Genomic DNA, 20,219 nt, shown 5'->3' with positions numbered 1-20,219 from the left:
GAAGCCTTAGGTCTTGTGGGTGGGTCTAAGGTCAGACCTCGAGGGATGAGCGCTGAGCCCGTGGAGCCCGTGAAGGAGCCCTTTGGGTCTCAATCCACGTGCAGAGGAAGGAGGCTCCAGGCTCACATTGGGGTGAGCAGACGGGAAAGCAATTATTAGAAGAGACAAGGAGACCTGTCCTGCAGGCAAGAGAAAACACGCAGAAGGAAGTTTCTTGGAGAATTTCTCTGGAAGGAGGGCTGAGTAAGAGATGGGGTGAAACCAGAGGGAGACAGCTCCGTGAACTTTGCCGTGGGCCGGGGTGCTGGTGGCCTGCGACCCAGCACTGCTGGAGGCGAGGCTGGGGGCCGACACCAGTTTCAGGGGAGCCAGTGGGGCATGAAGCCCCCCGTCGTGAGAGAGAAACACGGCGGGGGTGTCAGCTGACCCACCTGAGTCCTGAGGGCCGCCTGGGCGGGTCTGGCGCCAGGGGAGGGCTGTCGTTGAGCAGCCGTGGAGGGAGCAGCTGCTTTCCCTTTGCCTGTCTTGCAGGTGAAATGCCGGGATCAAGATTTCCACTCGGGGACCTTTGGTGGGATCCTCAACGAACCCATGGCAGATCTGGTCGCTCTTCTTGGTAACGTCCTCTTTCACTTTTTAAACCTCAAGGAATCTGCTAACGTGGTTCTGTTGGACTCGGCCCTCTCCTGCTCAGTTTCAGACCAGCCCTGAATAAGAAGGGTGGAGCAAAGGAAAACCTAGGGCTTCCCTGATGGCTCAGCTGGTAAAGAATCCGCCTGCAACGCAGGAGACCTGGGTTTGATCCCTGGGTTGGGAAGATCCTCTGGAGAAGGGAAAGACTACCCACTTCAGTATTCTGGCCTGAAGAATTTAATGGACTGTGTAGTCCATGGGGTAGCAAAGAGTCGGACATGACTGATCAACTTTCACTTTCGGAGGAAAACCTAAAACTCTTGAGGCTTATTAAGTCCGTGTTATTTATTTCCATGGATTGAAACCCTCTCTCAATCTACCCCCTTTTCATTTACTGGGTGTCACAACACATCTGGCTGTCCCCGGGGACAGCGGTGGACAGACCCTTCTGAAAAGGCATCCAGAGCCGGTGCCCAGTCTGCCCACACCTCTCGGCTTCTGTCCTGCAGGTCCCCAGGACCCCATGTGGCTCAGGGACACCAGTGAGGCTGTTGCAGCGTTGGGGAGCCCTTCCAGGGCCCAAGAGTGGCTCTTGTCTAACACTTGGAATGAATTGTCTGAGGAGACACACCTGCTGACAAAGCAGCAGCCTTCACTGGGAAGGGCCCGGGTGGACAGCGGCAGGGTGAGGGGCCCAGGAGGACTGCTCTGCCGTGTGGCTCGCCGTGCTGGGTTTTATGGTGATGGGATTAGTTTCCCGGTGGTCTCTGGCCAATCAGTCTGACTCAAGGTCCTTCCTGGTGGCACAGGCATCACTCAGCCAAGGTGGATGCCAGCGAGGAGGATCCTGGGGGGTTGGTAGGATGAGTGGCATCTCCTTTTGACCTTTCCTGTAATTCTTCTGGTTGGTGGTGGCTTGCTAATTCCGCATTCCTTACCAGCACCTCCTGTCGTAAAACAACTCATGCAGATGGTTACTATGGTGCCTGGCCAGGGTGGGCGATTTCAGTCGGTGTTTCCCCTAACAAGTCTGCTCGCTGCCCCCCACCCGTCCTCCCTAACTTCTCCGGTGGTGGGCCTGGTGGATGCAGGTGAATGTAATTGTGTATGTGTGTGAATGTGTCTGTGTCCAGGGAGCCAGCTCACCCTCCTGACTCACCTGTAGCTCTCACCTACACCTGGACAGCCCAGCAGTCAGGTGGATCGTGGAGCTGAAGGAAGCTACATCTGTAGGGCGGCTTGCACAGTCCTGGCAGGGACTCTGCATGTGCTGTAATAACTTGTTGTCGTTGTTCAGTCGCTCAGTCATGTCCAACTGTTTGTGACCCCATGGGCTGCAGCATGCCAGGCTTCCCAGTCCTTCACTATCTCCCAGAGTTTGCTCAAACTCATGTCCCTTGAGTCAGTAATGCCATCCAACCATCTCATTCTCTGTTGTCCCCTTCTACCTTGACCTTCAATCTTTCCCAGGATCAGGGTCTTTTCAAATGAGTCAGTTTTTCGCATCAGGTAGCAAAAGTATTGGAGCTTCAACTTCAGCATCAGTCCTTCCAGCAAATATTCAGGGTTGATTTCCTTTAGGATTGACTGGTTTGATCTCCTTTCAGTCCAAGGGACTCTCAAGAGTCTTCTCCAACATCACAGTTCAAAAGCATCAATTCAAGTCATAATTTGCTTCTTTTTTTAAAGTGAGGTTCTCAGGTTAGACAAGCTTCAGACTCCACAACATCTGGATCCTTCTTACCTGGATAAAGATTGACTTTGTGCAAATTTCACAACAACCTCCTTTGGGCAAATTGCCAGAAAGCATTCCAGTATTCTTGCCTGGAGAGTCCCATGGACAGAGGAGCCCGGAGGGCTACAAGTCCACGGGGTCACAAAGAGCTGGACAGGACTGAAGCCACCTAGCATGCATGCACCCTCTGGGGGATCCATTAGCAAAGACCCCTCCTTTTCGCATCTTCACACGGCGCTGCCTCCGCCCTGCACGCTTACATCCTGGTGGCCTGGGGCCTCCGCCAGGGAACCACCAGCCCTCCGGCAGCCCTGCTGGGCGGTCGCCCCCGGTCTTCAGTGTCACTTTATTCTACTGCATCCTGCTCCTTCATTACCCGGTGAAACAGTGAGATCCACCTATTGTCTGTGCTGTCTCTTGTGTCTGCATATTTATCTATCACCTATTTTTTAAGGCCTTCTAGTTTTCCTGCAATATAACTCTTGGACAGTATTTTCCATGCTTGATGGCTTCAGACAGAAAACAGCGAGCCATTTTTCTTTAAAGTGTTTAAATTGTTTCCAGAAGAATTCAGATAGCATACAACTTAATATTTTTGTTTTGCAGGGTAGGGGGAGATAAAATAATCTCTGTTTTACCAGACCCATCCTCCACTGCCTCCCGGCACAGAATGCGTGGCATCCCTACATCTTTGGGAGTGCATTTAGAGTTCCCCTCCACCCGCCCCAGGCACTGTTGCCTCACCGCATCCTGGTAGACTGTGGTTTCACCCAGACACGGAATTCCATTCAGCCCTGCCAGGGCATAGTGTCTACTAGGAAAAGTCCCACCAGAGTCGTGAACAGGATGAAAAGCACATGTTTTCACTTTGTTTTTGAAACAAATCAGATACTCACTCCCCCTAGCCGGCATGGGGAAGGCCACTTCCATCCTGAGAAAACAGATTTACAGGACTGGCCCCCGGGGCATTTCTGCTGGAGGAAGTGGTGAGCTGCTCAGATCGCAGCCTCGGGTCTCAGATGTCGGTTTGAATCACCCCTGCCCCACTCAAGGGTGAGGTCTGGCCACACCAGATAAATGGGCACCGTGACCCGGACCCTGGGCATCCTGGCCTCTGCTGCCCTTGGTGTTTCAGACACACGTGTCCGTTCTCACCACTGACTGCACCGCCCCCCTCAGCTGGCCCCACAGGCTGGCCCAGGTGGTCCCACCGCTGGTTCCCTACCTGTGTCTTTCCGGCTGGGTTGCCAGCAGCTCTGTCTGCTGTTCATCTCTGTCCTCAAAGATGAGCCAGGCGGCGGAAGTTTAGGTTCAGTGATGCTGAAGACTCAGTGACTGTGTCACTGGTGGGGCTTTTAAAAGTTTTGTGTTGTTTTCATTGAGGTGACAGAAGTTCAGTTCAGTTCAGTCGCTCAGTTGTGTTCGACTCTTGGTGACCCCATGGACTGCAGCACGCCAGGCTTCCCTGTCCCTCACCAACTCCTGGAGCTTATTCAAACTCATGTCCATTGAGTCGGTGATGTCATCCAACCATCTCATCCTTTGTCGTCCCCTTCTCCTCCCACCTTCAATCTTTCCTAGCATCAGGGTCTTTTCCAATGAGTCAGTTCTTCTCATCAGGTGGCCAAAGCATTGGAGTTTCAGCTTCAGCATCAGTCCTTCCAATGAATATTCAGGACTGATCTCCTTTAGGATGGACTGGTTGGATCTCCTTGCAGTCCAAGGGACCCTCAAGAGTCTTCTCCAACACCACAGTTCAAAAGCATCAATTCTTCGGTGCTCAGGTTCTTTTTTGTCCAACTCTCACACCCATACATGACCGCTGGAAAAACCATAGCTTTTAACTAGATGGACCTTTGTGGGCAAAGTAATGTCTCTGCTTTTTAATATGCTGCCTAGGTTGGTCATAGCTTTTCTTCCAAGGAACAAGGGGTGACAGAGGCGGATTGTAAATCAGTTACAGCCAATCCTAGTCTGTCGGTGCCCAATTTATTTTTGACTTGAATTTTACTAATGAGTTTGCATCATTTATTTGATATATGATACTCCTTATTGGGCCAAATGAGGGGAATTCATAACTCAGGACCCTAGGGGGGCAGATAAGCACACAGCATCTACAAGTACATCCCTGAAGAGCAGTTACGGTTGTATTTGTTTATAATGAATGTATATTATAAAATATGGTCTTTAATTTCTTCTTTATAATGAATATTTGTTCTTTAATGGTACCTGCATTACAGTTTTTACCTTATGAGCTATGGGGCTTTGGTGAAGCAGATTAACAGGCCAGAAATGATCATGTCCATCCTAAGGCTCCTCTCCAGGGCTAGAACCCCGCTCACCTGCAACTGCCCCCTGCCTCCACCCCTGTGTGTCTCTCATAGGCAGCCTGGTGGACGCGTCTGGCCGCATCCTGGTCCCTGGGATCTATGGGCATGTGGCTCCTGTTACAGAAGAGGAGAAGAGGGTATACGAGGCCATCGACCTGGACGTGGAGGAGTACCGGAACAGCAGCCAGGTTAAGAAGTTCCTGTTTGACACCAAGGTAGGTCATGCCTCGACAGGTAATCTGAAAGAGGAATGCTGAGAACCCATGCTTTCCCAGTGCTTGGTTTGCCGTGCGCTGCTGTTCTGCACATCTCAGAGCCGGGAGCATGCGCTCATGAGGGCAGGTTTCCCTTTCAGGGTCCTGTCCCAGGGTCAAGATCAGCCAGCCCTTTTCCTGGGGTCCGTCCGGCATGGGCATTGGGTGGCCTGACTCACAGCCGTGTGTTTCCAATCGGTTTATGAGACTCAACCCCATGCCAGCCTCAGCCAGTGAGTTGAGCCTCCTGTCTATTTAGAGGTTGAGATAGGCTGAGATTATTTCAGTTCCAAGATCCCTAATTGTTCTTTTTTTTAAATTTATTAAAAAAAAGACAAAACTAGAGCTTTAGGGTTTAATCTAAAAATTCTCCATCACTGCCTCAGTGTAGTAAATAAGCCCAGAGCCAAAAGCATTGGCTACTGGCAAATCTGGGCTTCCAAGGTGGTGCTAGTGGTAAAGAACCTGCCTGCCAGCGCAGGAGAGATAAGAGACATAGGTTCTATCCCTGGATTGGGAAGATCCCCTGGAGGAGGGCATGGCAATGCACTCCAGTACTCTTGCCTGGAGAATCCCACAGACAGAATAGCTGTAGGGTCACAGAGTGGGACATGACTGAGTGACAGCACCCACACACTGGCCAATTTAGTTTTCTTTGTTTTCCCTTCTGCTTCTCCTCCTCCTTTTAAGAAACAAAAACCCGCTCACCCCTCGCCCCTCCAGTGATGGGTCACTCTGGCTGGTTCCTGGGGAGGAACCTCCAGGGAAGGGAGGGACCCTGAACAGAAGTGGGGAGTTTATTATCATGAAGTGTATCTGTTCGCTCAGACTGGCTCTCTGGGGGCCACCGGCTTAAACGTCTGCAGATTTCTTTGATGGCTTCTGGAAAACAAAATGCATTTAGCACACAAGTGATCACTGGAATGCCTGGGGACAGAAATTTATAATTGAATCCCAGTTTTAACTGCAAACTTCAGAGCTGGCGCGATGAGGGGCTGTGGTCGGCAGAAGCGGCTCGGGCAGGTCTCGGGTCCTTGGGGAACTCCACCTGTACCTTCGTCCAGACCCGTCTCAGTAAGGAGGTGATAATTAGCTTGTCGTGAGCGGTGTCACAGACGTACAGAAACTGGTGACACAAGGATACCACTCAACCGGGTTTTAATGAAACATTTTTCTCTGTAATAAATAATTTTATCTCATAGGAGGAACTTCTAATGCACCTATGGAGGTACCCATCTCTTTCTATCCATGGGATCGAGGGTGCGTTTCATGAGCCTGGAGCCAAAACAGTCATTCCTGGCCGAGTCATAGGAAAATTCTCCATCCGTCTAGTCCCTCACATGGATATGTCTGTGGTGGAGACCCAGGTAACCGCGTGCCTAGTTCTGCGCTTCGTCCGAGTGCCGTGCACCACAGTGTAGGGGGCAGTTCAGTTGTTAGCACTGAAGTATCATTCTTTTTTCCAATAGAAAAGGGACTGGAACAAATGTCAAGAAACTGATAGAAATTTTTGTTTGGTGAAAATCTCTCTGCTCAATTATATGCAATTACATTAGTCAGATAAGCGACCATTTGTAGTTGGAGTGATGGGAAATTTTAAGATTAAATGGTAGACATGAAGGCAAGATTGGTTTTCCATCCAGATGGAGCAGCTAACTGCCTGTGGCTGGATTGAGCCGGAAAAATCTGCAGCCGCGGTCATCAGTTTGTCCGCGTTGTCTGAAATCCACTCTCTGAACGCAGCCATTTTAATGACAACGCTATCTGGCAGGAGTTCAGTGTCTGAATTATCCACCAAGTGTCAGTTCGCTCAAGTTTAATGGAAAGTAGACTCTGAATAAATGCGCTCAGCAAACACCTCATCCCATCCCTTTCTGTCCCCATGTCATGTCCCTTTTATTGTTGATTGCATCCACACACTCCCTCCGTCCCCCCTTCCCTCCTCCCTCCTCTCCTCCCTCCCCTCCTCCCTCTTCCCTTCTCCCCGCCTCCCTCTGTTTTTGGACTTCCTGTCCCTCTTTCTACAACATATAGATTCCAGGAGGGCAGGGCCATCCTGCTTTTGCTCACAGCTGTGACCAGCTGGGTGCTGACCCAGCACCCAGAACGGTTCCTGCCACGGGACAGGTGTCCACTGACATCTGCTGAAGCCAAGAGTGGAAGGGTTTTTTTGTTCTGTTTTGTTTTTGCCGTGTCACATGGCATGTGGGATCTCAGTTCCCTGACCAGAGGTTGAACCCAGGCGCTCAGCAGTGAGAGCTTCGAGTCCCAACCCCTGGACCCCTGGGAGTTCCCTGGAAGGACTATTTCAGAGTCTGAAGTTACTCTCGGAGGATTTCCCTAGTAGCAGCTAACAGAGCCGAGGGAAGAGAAGGACACTGATGACAAGGCTTCTTCACAGCTTAGCTCAGAACTGCTCTCACTTCTGGGAAATTTCCAAATGTATCAGCTCAGTTCAGTTCAGTCGCTCTGTCATGTCAGACTCTTTGTGACCCCATGAATTGCAGCACGCCAGGCCTCCCTGTCCATTACCGACTCCCGGAGTTCACCCACACCCACGTCCATTGAGTCAGTGATGCCATCCATCCATCTCATCCTCTGTCGTCCCCTTCTCCTCCTGCCCCCAATCCCTCCCAGCATCAGAGTCTTCCAATGAGTCAACTCTTCACATGAGGTGGCCAAAGTACTGGAGTTCAACTTTAGCATTGTTCTTTCCGAAGAACACCCAGGACTGATCTCCTTTAGAATGGACTGGTTGGATCTCCTTGCAGTCCAAGCGACTCTCAAGAGTCTTCTCCAACACCACAGTTCAAAAGCATCAATTCTTCGGCACTCAGCTTTCTTCACAGTCCAACTCTCACATTCATATATGACTACTGGAAAAACCATAGCCTTGACTAGATGGAATTTTGTTGGCAAAGTAATGTGTTCCCCAAATAGTCATGAAGGTACTGATAAGTCCAAAGAGGGCAATCAGTCATCAGATGAAGTTATACTTGCATTATGTTTCATAACTAACAAAATTCCAAATAATCAGATGCTAACAGACATCGTGCTGAGGATAGGTTGGGGCGGGGCTGGACTTGGAGAGTCTAGGGGAGGAAGGGGAGTGAGACCCAGTGTTGCTTTCATTGGATGAAGCCCCCCGCTTACCCCCCAATCCTGGAGAGCCTGCTCACTCCAGGCCGGCCCTCCAGAAGACCTCAGGCAAAGCGCAAAATACTCAAATTTGTTGGGCTGAGGTTTAATTCGTTTCCTGATGAGAGATGACTGTGCATTCATAGTATGAGAGAATTACTTGAAGGTTTCTCTTACACCTGAAAATGTTACCTTTCAGGTGAAGCAGCATCTTGAATACATATTCTCCAAAAGAAACAGCTCCAACCAGATGACTGTTTCCATGGCACTGGGACTGCACCCGTGGATCGCAAATATCAGCGACCATCAGTATCTTGCAGCAAAAAGAGCCATCAAAACAGGTTGGGCTTAAGATATTTTGAGTTGCCAGTTTACCGTGGGGGGTGGTGCCTAGTGGAGCAGTGGATAAGGCAGGTGAGATTAAAGCCTCAGTGTCATCGTCCTTTTTCTATGGGCTGTATTAGCATGCACAATGCTCTGTCTCGTGAGTCTTCCCTATCATCTTTCCCATTTTACAAATAAGGCCCGAAGAGACAAAGTAATTTGCTGAAGGGCACCCAGCTATTAGTGGAAAAGCCAGCATTTAAGCTCACTAGGAGACTTGAATTTTGGGGAAAATGATGGACGTGAAAACCTCCAGTGCTCATGGAAATGATGGGAGTGTGGAAATAGCCGCTCAGTCATGTCTGACTGTTTGGGACCCCATGGACTACAGCCCACCAGGCTCCTCTGTCCATGGGATTTTCCAGGCAAGAATACTGGAGTGGGTTGCCATTTCCTTCTCCAAGAGATCTTCCTGACCCAGGAAATGATGACTAATATTTAAAAACATCCTTTTAAAGGCACAGCTGAAGCTGCATGAAAGTAAAGGAAATCCTCTGGGATTAAACATGAAGCAGCTAAGATTTAGTGGAATGAGCAAGCTGACACCAGGCTGCCCAGGAATTTGCTCTTCCTGGTCACAAGGCGCTTTGGGTATTAATGGTCTTAGGGCATCAGGAAGCAGAAAACTAGACCCTCTACATAAGGCAGGGCGTTCTCCAGGAGCCAGGCTCATCCTGGAGGGATGTGTATGTGTGTAAGCTTGACCCTCCTTGCTTGGGTTTTGGGTGAACACAGGGTCCCCCCATGAGAATGTTTAACCATGGACTCATCTTGGCATGGGTTTGGGTCTCTAATTCCCACCATGTATGGTCTTGTTCTTCCAAAGCCCTAGCTGGACTGCCTGGCTGGAGCAAACAGGCCCAAGGCAGGAACATGAGCTTCCACTGAAGCAGCTTCCTGGATATGAGCTCCTTGTACAAAATCACAAAACACATGAGAAGCTCAATTCCAGCCCATCTGTATCTAAAACCAGCAGTCCTTCTCCAGAAATACGGAGTAGCTTTATTTGTAATTTCCTCCGTGGCACCTCTTTTGACTTTCATATTCACAGGATCCTGTGAGTAGTGAGCAGGGGACACGTGTCTGGGCCCTGGCTGCTGGGGGAGAAGGAATAGCCAGCCTTTTTTCAACAGGAATGGGACACTGCCAACAATTACAAAATGCGGGGCTCTCCTAAAGGCAGGGCGGCCTTGGGGGTCTGTCCAAATGTGCGATGGGAAGACGCTGACACTTGTTTATACACAGAGGGGCCTTGGGGCATGCCCCTCATGATGGCGAGATGGAACTTGGGGTCCAGACCTCCTTGGTGCCCTCACTCTCTACCAGGATGGTCAGTCCAGGGACACAGACATTAACCATCACAGGACGAGTCCAAAACTGAGAGCTACATAATCGTCCCCGCTGCCGAGTGAAGAAAAACGGAGGAAGGGTTAGGAAGATAAAGGAACTGCCACTGAAGAGAGGCGTGTGATTGAAATGTCAAGGCCTGACCTACTCTTGCAGGGAAGCTTAGGCAACTTAGGGCCCGTCTATGTTCTGGACCATTCTGCTAACAACGTCCACTGTCTTTATTCACCTTCACACCTTGCTCTGTGGATAAGGAAGTCCTGGGGCAGATTCTTTTCTGTGGTTTTGCTTTGTTTTTCATTTCTGCTCTGTCACCAGCAACTTGTCCTCTAGCCTGGAAGGTCTGAACTCATCTCTTTCTAGACCTTAGGATATCCATTAATACCACTTCCTGGAGTACCTTGCAACACCTACCGTCTTACTTGGGTTTCTTTTACCTTGGGCGTGGCGTATCTCTTCACGGCTGCTCCAGCAAAGCGCAGCCATTGCTCCTTACCTTGGATGAGGGGTATCTCCTCACTGCCGCCCTTCCTGACCTTCAGCGTGGGATAGCTCCTCTAGGCCCTCCTGCGCCTGCACAGCCACGGCTCCTTGGACATGGGGTTGGTCCTCCCGGCCACCGCCCCTGGCCTCAGGCGTGGGGGCATGGGCTAGCTCCTCCCTGCCGCCGCCCTTGACCTCAGATGCAGGGTAACTTCTCTCGTCGCCGCCCCTGACCTCGGAGGCTGGGTATCTCCTCTCAGCCACTGCCCTTGACCTCGGACGTGGGGTAACTCCTCTTGGCGGCCACCCTTCGGGCATGGGGTCCACCTGGCTTCTGCCCCTGACCTTGGATGTGGGGTGGCTCTTCTCAGCCGTGCTTAGCATGCCGGTTGCAGCCGCCTGTGCTTTAGCGCGCCGGTCACACAGCCTTGTCTAACTCAATGAAACTAAGCCATGTCCGTGGGGCAACCCAAGATGGGCAGGTCATGGTGGAGAGATCTGACAGAATGTGGTCCACTGGAGAAGGGAATGGCAAACCGCTTCAGTATTCTTGCCTTGAGAACCCCATGAACAGTATGAAAAGGCAAAATGATAGGATACTGAAAGAGAAACTCCCCAGGTCAGTAGGTGCCCAATATGCTACTGGAGATCAGTGGAGAAATAACTACAGAAAGAATGAAGGGATGGAGCCAAAGCAAAAAGAATACCCAGCTGTGGATGTGACTGGTGATAGAAGCAAGGTCCAATGCTGTAAAGAGCAATATTGCATAGGAACCTGGAATGTCAGGTCCATGAATCAAGGCAAATTGGAAGTGGTCAGGCAGGAGATGGCAAGAGTGAATGTTGACATTCTAGGAATCAGCAAACTAAAATGGACTGGAATAGGTGAATTTAACTCAGATGACCATTATATCTACTACTGCGGGCAGGAATCCCTCAAAAGAAATGGAATAGCCATCATGGTCAACCAAAGAGTCCGAAATGCAGTACTTGGATGCAATCTCAAAAACGACAGAATGATCTCTGTTTGTTTCCAAGGCAAACCATTCAATATCACAGTAATCCAAGTCTATGCCCCAACCAGTAATGCTGAAGAAGCTGAAGTTGAACGGTTCTATGAAGACCTACAAGACCTTTTAGAACTAACACCCAAAAAAGATGTCCTTTTCATTATAAGGGACTGGAATACAAAGGTAGGAAGTCAGGAAACACCTGGAGTAACAGGCAAATTTGGCCTTGGAATACGGAATGAAGCAGGGCAAAGACTAATAGAGTTTTGCCAAGAAAATGCACTGGTCATAGCAAACACCCTCTTCCAACAACACAAGAGAAGACTCTACACATGGACATCACAAGATGGTCAACACCGAAATCAGATTGATTATATTCTTTGCAGCCAAAGATGGAGAAGCTCTATACAGTCAGCAAAAACAAGACCAGGAGCTGACTGTGGCTCAGACCATGAATTCCTTATTGCCAAATTCAGACTTAAATTGAAGAAAGTAGGGAAAACCACTAGACCATTCAGGTATGACCTAAATCAAATCCCTTATGATTATACAGTGGAAGTGAGAAATAGATTTAAGGGACTAGATCTGATAGATAGAGTGCCTAATGAACTATGGACTGAGGTTCGTGACATTGTACAGGAGACAGGGATCAAGACCATCCCCATGGAAAAGAAATGCAAAAAAGCAAAATGGCTGTCTGGGGAGGCCTTACAAATAGCTGTGAAAAGAAGAGAAGTGAAAAGCAAAGGAGAAAAGGAAAGATATAAGCATCTGAATGCAGAGTTCCAAAGAATAGCAAGAAGAGATAAGAAAGCCTTCCTCAGTGATTAATGCAAAGAAATAGAGGAAAACAACAGAATGGGAAAGACCAGAGGTCTCTTCAAGAAAATCAGAGATACCAAAGGAACATTTCATGCAAAAATGGGCTCGATAAAGCACAGAAATGGTATGGACCTAACAGAAGCAGAAGATATTAAGAAGAGATGGCAAGAATACACAGAAGAACTGTACAAAAAAGAGCTTCAAGACCCAGATAATCATGATGGTGTGATCATTGACCTAGAGCCAGACATCCTGGAATGTGAAGTCAAGTGGGCCTTAGAAAGCATCACCACGAACAAAGCTAGTGAAGGTGATGGAATTCCAGTTGAGCTATTCCAAATCCTGAAAGATGATGCTGTGAAAGTGCTGCACTCAATATGCCAGCACATTTGGAAAACTCAGCAGTGGCCACAGAACTGGAAAAGGTCAGTTTTCATTCCAATCCCAAAGAAAGGCAATGCCAAAGAATGCTCAAACTACCACACAATTGCACTCATCTCACACGCTAGTAAAGTAATGCTCAAAATTCTCCAAGCCATGCTTCAGTAATATGTGAACTGTGAACTTCCTGATGTGCAAGCTGGTTTTAGAAAAGGCAGAGGAACCAGAGATCAAATTGCCAACATCCACTGGATCATGGAAAAAGCAAGAGAGTTCCAGAAAAACATCTATTTCTGCTTTATTGACCATGCCAAAGCCTTTGACTGTGTGGATCACAATAAACTGTGGAAAATTCTGAAAGAGATGGGAATACCAGACCACCTGATCTGCCTCTTGAGAAATTTGTATGCAGGTCAGGAAGCAACAGTTAGAACTGGACATGGAACAACAGACTGGTTCTAAATAGGAAAAGGAGTACGTCAAGGCTGTATATTGTCACCCTGTTTATATAACTTATATGCAGAGTACATCATGAGAAATGCTGGACTGGAAGAAGCACAAGCTGGAATCAAGATTGCTGGGAGAAATATCAATAACCTCAGATGTGCAGATGACACCACCCTTATGGCAGAAAGTGAAGAGGATCTAAAAAGCCTCCTGATGAAAGTGAAAGAAGAGAGTGAAAAAGTGAGCTTAAAGCTCAACATTCAGAAAAAGAAGATCATGGCATCTGGTCCCATCACTTCATGGGAAATAGATGGGGAAACAGTGCAAACAGTGTCAGACTTTATTTTTCTGGGCTCCAAAATCACTGCAGATGGTGACTGCAGCCATGAAATTAAAAGACACTTACTCCTTGGAAGAAAAGTTATGACCAACCTAGATAGCATATTCAAAAGCAGGGACATTACTTTGTCAACAAAGGTTCGTCTAGTCAAGGCTGTGGTTTTTCCTGTGGTCATGTATGGATGTGAGAATTGGACTGTGAAGAAGGCTGAGCGCCGAAGAATTGATGCTTTTGAACTGTGGTGTTGGAGAAGACTCTTGAGAGTCCCTTGGACTGCAAGGAGATCCAACCAGTCCATTCTGAAGGAGATCAGCCCTCGGATTTCTTTGGAAGGAATGATGCTGAAGCTGAAACTCCAGTACTTTGGCCACCTCATGCAAAGAGTTGACTTATTGGAAAAGACCCTGATGCTGGGAGGGATTGGGGGCAAGAGGAGAAGGGGACGACAGAGGATGAGATGGCTGGATGGCATCACTGACTCGATGGACGTGAGTCTGAGTGAACTCCGGGAGTTGGTGATGGACAGGGAGGCCTGGCGTGCTGCGATTCATGGGGTTGCAAAGAGTCGGACACGACTGAGGGACTGCTCTGATCTGATCTGATCTGGAGTACCTTGAAAGTTGAGTACACAAACACTGAGATATTCAGGTAATAGTTAAGTACAGCTATTTATTTATATGTTGATTACAAATAAAAATAAAAACAAAAGAAGTCCCACTTTCCCAATAGTTAATTCATGTAGCAACAATAAAAGTGGGTACACAATCTCATGGTACTCCTGCTAAAAATACATGACTTTTTCCGATCATGAGAAAGCATCAGACAAAGTTAATCAGGAGGACATTTTATACAGCAACCGATCAGCACTGTACAAGAGGGTCTGGTTCAGAGAGGAACAAATCTGTCACAAGCCAGAGGGGACTCAAAAGTGATGACAAAATGCATTGTGGGAGTCTGGGCTCAATCCTGGAACAAAAAAAGGGGAAACGTGGTATAATTCCCTTCCGGCCTGAGTCTAGCTATTAATAACAATGTTACCCCAATGTTAATTTCCTATTGTTGATACATATACAGTGGTTGTATGTTAATGTTAGGAAAAGTAAAGGATATATGGGAACTCGGTACTAATTTTTGCAACTTCTCTGTAAGTATAAAATTAGTTCAAAATAAAAACCATTTAAAATACATTAAAATTTTTTTCAACACTTATTTATTTTGGGCTGTGCTGGGTGTTTGTTGCTGCTAGGACTACCCTCTAGTTGCGGTGGGAGGGCTGTGTACTGTGGCAGCTTCTCCCATGGTGGAGAATGAGCTCCAGGTGAGCGGGGTCTAAAGCAGAGGCTCGGTAGTTGTGGTCTCCGGGCCTAGTTGCTCTGTGGCACGTGGGATCTTCCTGTACCAGGCACTGAACGCGTGTTTCCTGCATTGGCAGGCGGATTGTCTTTACCACTGAGCCCCCGGGGAAGCCCCTAAAATATATATATATTTTAAGTACATAACTGTAAGGAAGACAACTGTGGTTTTCTTCTTGACTCTTTTGATGATTTTAGAATGTACATTATGTGGAATCAAGAAGCTTTTTATCCCAAATATCAAATTTTTAATGATTTTTTTTTTTTTTTTAAGGAAAGACAAAGTAAGCAGTACATTCGAGAAGATTACTTGGGGTGGTCTCGCCATTGTTTTATTCAATGCCTGCCTGTCCTGCATTTCAGTGTTTGGGACAGAGCCAGATATGATCCGGGATGGGTCAACCATACCCATCGCCAAGATCCTTCAGGACACCACCCAGAAGAGTGTGATAATGCTGCCGCTGGGCGCTGTGGATGACGGAGAGCATTCTCAGAATGAGAAGATCAACAGGTGAGTGGACCCCGTGGGTGCTGGTGGCTCCCTGCACAAGCCGGGGGTCTCCACACTGCTGACCCCAGACAGGCTGCATCCTCTGGTTCGAATGTGCATCATCAAGGCTTCCTGTTTAAATTATAGACCCCTTTTCCTCTGTCATTTGAGCAGGAGTAACAGTGTCTCTTATTTCTTTTGTTAGGTGGAACTACATAGAGGGATCCAAATTATTTGCTGCCTTTTTCCTAGAGATGGCAAAGCTGCATTCATCATGGTAGGAACCTTCCAGTGTCGGTCTTAATTGCTAAGAGATTCCCCTCTCACATGACCCTGGGCAAGAACAGAATCTACATATCCAGAGAGTTTTGCTCTTGAAAGTAATGTTTCCCCTCCCGTTTTAGAGTGTCCCTGGACTTTTGGACCAGTAATAAAGTATCTCTGAGGCACAGACGGTGGACATGGTTTAATGTCGCTGCTGCACGCCTTTCTGAAGTCACAGCCACCTTGGACAAGTTGCTTTCCCACGCCCTGCTGCAGCCCTCTCTGGCTTGGGCTTGCGGTGCCCTTCAGGGCGAAGACAAGCCTCTGACTACGTTCTCTGCTTGCAGTTCCATTGGCGTAGTCCCGGTTTGTGTTCCGGGCCGCTAAGTGCTCAAGAGACACAATCATTCCACCCACCGACTGTCCATCCTGTGTCACCCTTGCTCTTACCATACGTCTTTCTCTTGTTGATAAATGTGTTGGTCTCCTGCATTGACTACTATGATTCTCCTGTGGGTTCCCCGTGAGAGGAGTTACTAAAACGTGTTCATGTGCTAAGCTGCTTCAGTTGTGTCCAACTCCTTGCGACCCCATGGACTGTAGCCCACCAGGCTCCTCATCCATGTGATTTTCCCAGGCAAGAATACTGGTGAAAGTGAGTTACTCAGTCGTGTCTGACTCTTTTTGACCCCGTGGACTGTATAGTCCACAGAATTCTCCAGGTCAGGATACTGGAGTGGGTAGCCGTTCCCTCTCCAGGGGATCTTCCCAACCCAGGGATCGAATCCAGGTCTCCCAAATTGCAGGCAGATTCTTTACCAGCTGAGCCACCAGGGAAGCCAAAAAATAAGAGTCTCAGGTGGGTTGTAAATAACACACCACGCTACCTTCCCCTAGAGCAGGGAGAGGTGACCTAAGAATACTGGAGTGATTGCCATTTCCTCCTCCAGGGGATCTTCCAGACCCAGGAATCAAACCCACGTATCTTATGCCTCCTACACTGGCAGGAGATTCTTTACCATAGCGCCATCTGGGAAGCTCAACTACAGCATGGTACCACCTTAACCTCTTGTTCCCCTTTTCCTCTTCAAAACTGCTGAGATGGAAATGATCAGTGGGATCATGCCCCCTGGGATTCCTTGGGTGAAGAAGAGTGTGTTTGAAATTCTGAGCCTCTTTACCTGATGCCAGCTTGCTGCCCCTCTTGCATCCCGATCTTCCTTCCTGCCCCTCCAATAAAGGCCTGCCTTCTCTTCAGCATCTGTGCACATGTGAATTTGCCACCGCAGAATTCATCCTGATAGGATTTTTCTCACCCAGCTGGAACTTTACTCAATGACTACATCTAAATTGCTCAAAGCTTTTAATAGCATCAGTTTTAGATAGAGAACTAATCAACCCTGACATCAGTAACACAGTCTAAATTTAAAGCCATCAGCCAATGCATTAATCATTAATCATTTCAGTTAACCATCTTGTTTGGCTTGATTGGATTTGATGGTGTAAACAAACAAAAAAATTGCAATTTTTCTACAGTCAAGGATATGTAAACAAGCCGATTTAATCTTTATAAATTCATTATTTAAATCACATTGAGAAGGATTTAAGGGTTTATTAAAAAATGTTTCTCTTATAATTCTAAATAAAAAATAAGCATAACACATCTCACTGCTTCATGGGTTCTTGAAATGTCAGTTTTAAAACTTCTGCCCCTCATTTTGGAGAAGGCAATGGCACCCCACTCCAGTACTCCTGCCTGGAAAATCCCATGGATGGAGGAGCCTGGTAGGCTGCAGTCCATGGGGTCGCTATGAGTCGGATACAACTGAGCGACTTCACTTTTTTTCACTTTCATGCATTGGAGAAGGAAATGGCAACCCACTCCAGTACTCTTGCCTGGAGAATCCCAGGGATGGGGGAGCCTGGTGGGCTGCCATCTATGGGGTTGCACAGAGTCGGACATGACTGAAGTGCCTTAGCAGCAGTAGCAGCCGCTCATGTAACATGGCTGGACCCAAGGGCCAGTAATTCAGCCTGTCCTGACCCGCATCACAGATGTGGGACCCAGGTGAGGCGCTGGGCGGGAGCACTCTTCCTCTGATGCTACTGCTGCTGCTTGAGGACATTTAAATGCTAATTGTTGGGACTTCCTGTGGGTCCAGTGGGTAGGACGCCCACTCCCAACGCAGGGGACCTGGGTTTGACCCCTGGTCAGGGAACTAGATCTCACATGCCATGATGAAGGCCCAGCACAGCCAAATAAAGACAAATAAATTAAAAAAAATTAATGCTAGCTGTTAAGGACTGGCAGGTGTTTGATATTCTTTCCTATTAAGCTTGGTTTATGCTCACCAGTTTACACTGTGTCTTCTAACACCTTGGATTTTGTGGGACCTACCTGGTGTATTTCACAGAGTTCCCAACAACTAAATATACAAGAAGTTTATGATGGCAATTTGTGTTTTGTAAAAATATTTAAAAATGTATCACAGCTACACTGGGTCTCCGCTGCTGTGCATGGGCCTGCTGTCTCTGAGGTACTCATCTCTGTACTTCACGGGTCCAGCGCAGTGCACTGCATACAGTAGGTGCTCAGTATTGCTTGCTGACATCGTCTTCTGGTTCTGCAGCTGCATTTTTGGGTTGTCCCTGGCCTGGACTTCTATTTTCATGCTCTCTGCCTCATGTTGTTCCTAGGTGAAACTGACTCTGGGGCAGCTAGTACTGGGGAAAGCACACGAAACAAGTCACGCTGGGGTGTTGCTGCTGTCAGCTCCTGTGTCTCCCGGGCTGCACTGGAGTCAGTGCATGGGGCCACACACCAGCTGCCCATGAGCCCCTCACGGCTCCCGTCACCGTGTTCCATGTGGCCTCGTTCTAAGCACTTCTGAATCGGATGGTCAGCGTCTCAGAGTCAGCAGACCTCACTCGAATGATGTCTCTTGAGCAATCAGAAGGTTGGGTAATGCTGCCCTGCGTTTCCTGCAGGGTTGACGGCCCACTGAGCTGAGGAAGAAGGTTGTGCTAAGCACAGAATGCTCAACAGAACATGTGCTCCACGATTCCCAAAAGTGGAGTAAGAAGGAAGCTCAGATAACGCAACTGTGCTTGGCTTCTCTCTTCTACTGACAGCTACTCTCACTTAAAAAACAAGCCCCCAAGCAAATTCCATTTTATGACAGGTCCAAGTGATTTTTAAATACTATTTTAAATATTTAGTGTTATATCTAGTGAATGCCACCTGGCCATTAATTTTCAAATTTTGTTTCAAGTTTGGATATTAACTGAAAATGTAATAGCTAAAGTTAAATAATGATTTGAGGTCTTGACTCTGTTAAGATGGAATATGCCGGGGTCCAGCCCCGGTGGATCCAGGGAATTCGAAGCGGGATGGTGTCGGCGAGGATCAGGAAACAATTGCTTAATTAAATATTAATTAGAGATATAAAGAGTAATAGAATAAGGATAGCTCAGCAGGAAAACTCAGTGGAGAATCGGCTGAATAATTCAGCCAGAAGGTGAAAGAACTACATGGGGAGACCAAGCTTCGGTGAACAATGCCCACACTTTTTTTTTTTCCAAAGTAGTATTTATATCTTAAGTTATGCATAGAGGATAATGGGGGAAGGGGTAGAGTCAGCAGTAAGCCAGGTTTTCTTCCTGCAAACTTGTCATATGCAAAAGTTTAGGTGATTTACATCATCTTCTGGCCCGGAGGCCTGTTAACATTTTAAGATCCTTTCTTCAGAAAACTTATTTTTCTCTAAAGGTGATTATTCTAAAGTCAGGCGCCACCCTAAAGCATTAGATTAAGTTGCATTCCTATAGGGCAAAGGTGTGTTGGGCTATAACAAGAAAAAGAATTAACTCAAGGGTCCAAGGTTACAAACATTAAAGCTACTACTTACATTCCTATGCACCAATTATATTAACCAATACACTGCCAGGGACACAGTAGGTAAGGGATATGGAAACTTAGCAGCAAACATTGGCCCAACAAGTGAAAAACCCTTCACCAATACAATTTCTAATCAATCTTTTAACTGCTCAAAGGAATCTGTATTTAGACAGTTTAGAACATCTCATGCCTCTCACAGTTGGGAGGCTCTGAACAATCACATGTGGCCAGAAGAACCTATTCAGGCAGGCTAGAGGACTTCCAAAGGAGTTTGTAGGTTGAAACACCCTTGGCACACCCAGGAACTTTATTAACTGGAGCTGTAAGTTAACTCTTTTTCAGAGAGAGGTGGTGGGGGACAGCCCCCCGTAAAGTCAGAGGTGTAGGTGAGAGCACAAAGCAGTAAAGTAGGCAGACTCTGGTTTTGAGGGTAGGTGCTCGAGAATTTCCAGGGGGACTCCTGAGGGACTCGATCCCGCCTTTGCATATGCAGCCTCCTTCCTCAAGACCTTTGCCATGGGCGGAGTTCCTGGAATACTTGTTTCTGTGATAATGTACTCTATGGTTAAATCTAGCATAATCGTTTACCTGTTCATAATACCACTGCCATTCATGACAAGCACTGAAACCTAAGTCCTAATACTTGTGCGTATATTCCTGTTCTTCCACTGACCAACCCTGTAATATCTGCACCTTAGACGTAGGCCACTTAAGAAAGATAACCTCCCTCTTAATGGATTGAATCAGTTTTCCTCTTTACGAAGCAAGCCTGGGGAGGCAGAGGGCTGTGTTGGGTATATTCTCTTCTTTGTGGGGCGGTCCAAGGGCTCAATCAATCAGTGAAGTACAGACAGAAATACAGATTTTCTGAAGCAAAGTAATGTAGTCTTGTTCTTTCCAGCGTCATGTGG

The 20,219-nt window shown here is 47.7% G+C and overlaps 1 protein-coding gene across 4 annotated transcripts in view; it reads left to right on the top strand.

Moving 5' to 3' along the window:
* CNDP1 (carnosine dipeptidase 1) overlaps nt 1–17,073 on the top strand; it is a 29,247-nt gene extending 12,174 nt beyond the window's left edge. Inside the window, exons 7-13 of one of the 4 annotated variants that reach the window (XM_005223931.5) lie at nt 532–616; nt 4,753–4,913; nt 6,155–6,319; nt 8,290–8,431; nt 15,020–15,167; nt 15,352–15,423; nt 15,551–17,073. In XM_005223931.5, coding sequence (XP_005223988.2) covers nt 532–616; nt 4,753–4,913; nt 6,155–6,319; nt 8,290–8,431; nt 15,020–15,167; nt 15,352–15,423; nt 15,551 — 774 coding nt within the window. In that variant the 3' untranslated portion in view covers nt 15,552–17,073. 4 annotated transcript variants of the gene reach the window in all.
* Nucleotides 17,074–20,219: the final 3,146 nt, after the last annotated feature.

This window comes from Bos taurus, chromosome 24, assembly GCF_002263795.3.
Source record: "Bos taurus isolate L1 Dominette 01449 registration number 42190680 breed Hereford chromosome 24, ARS-UCD2.0, whole genome shotgun sequence".
Classification (NCBI taxonomy): Eukaryota; Metazoa; Chordata; class Mammalia; order Artiodactyla; family Bovidae; genus Bos; species Bos taurus.
The sequence above is the reverse complement of the archived record's forward strand: the minus strand, read 5'-3'. Positions and strand labels throughout refer to the sequence as shown.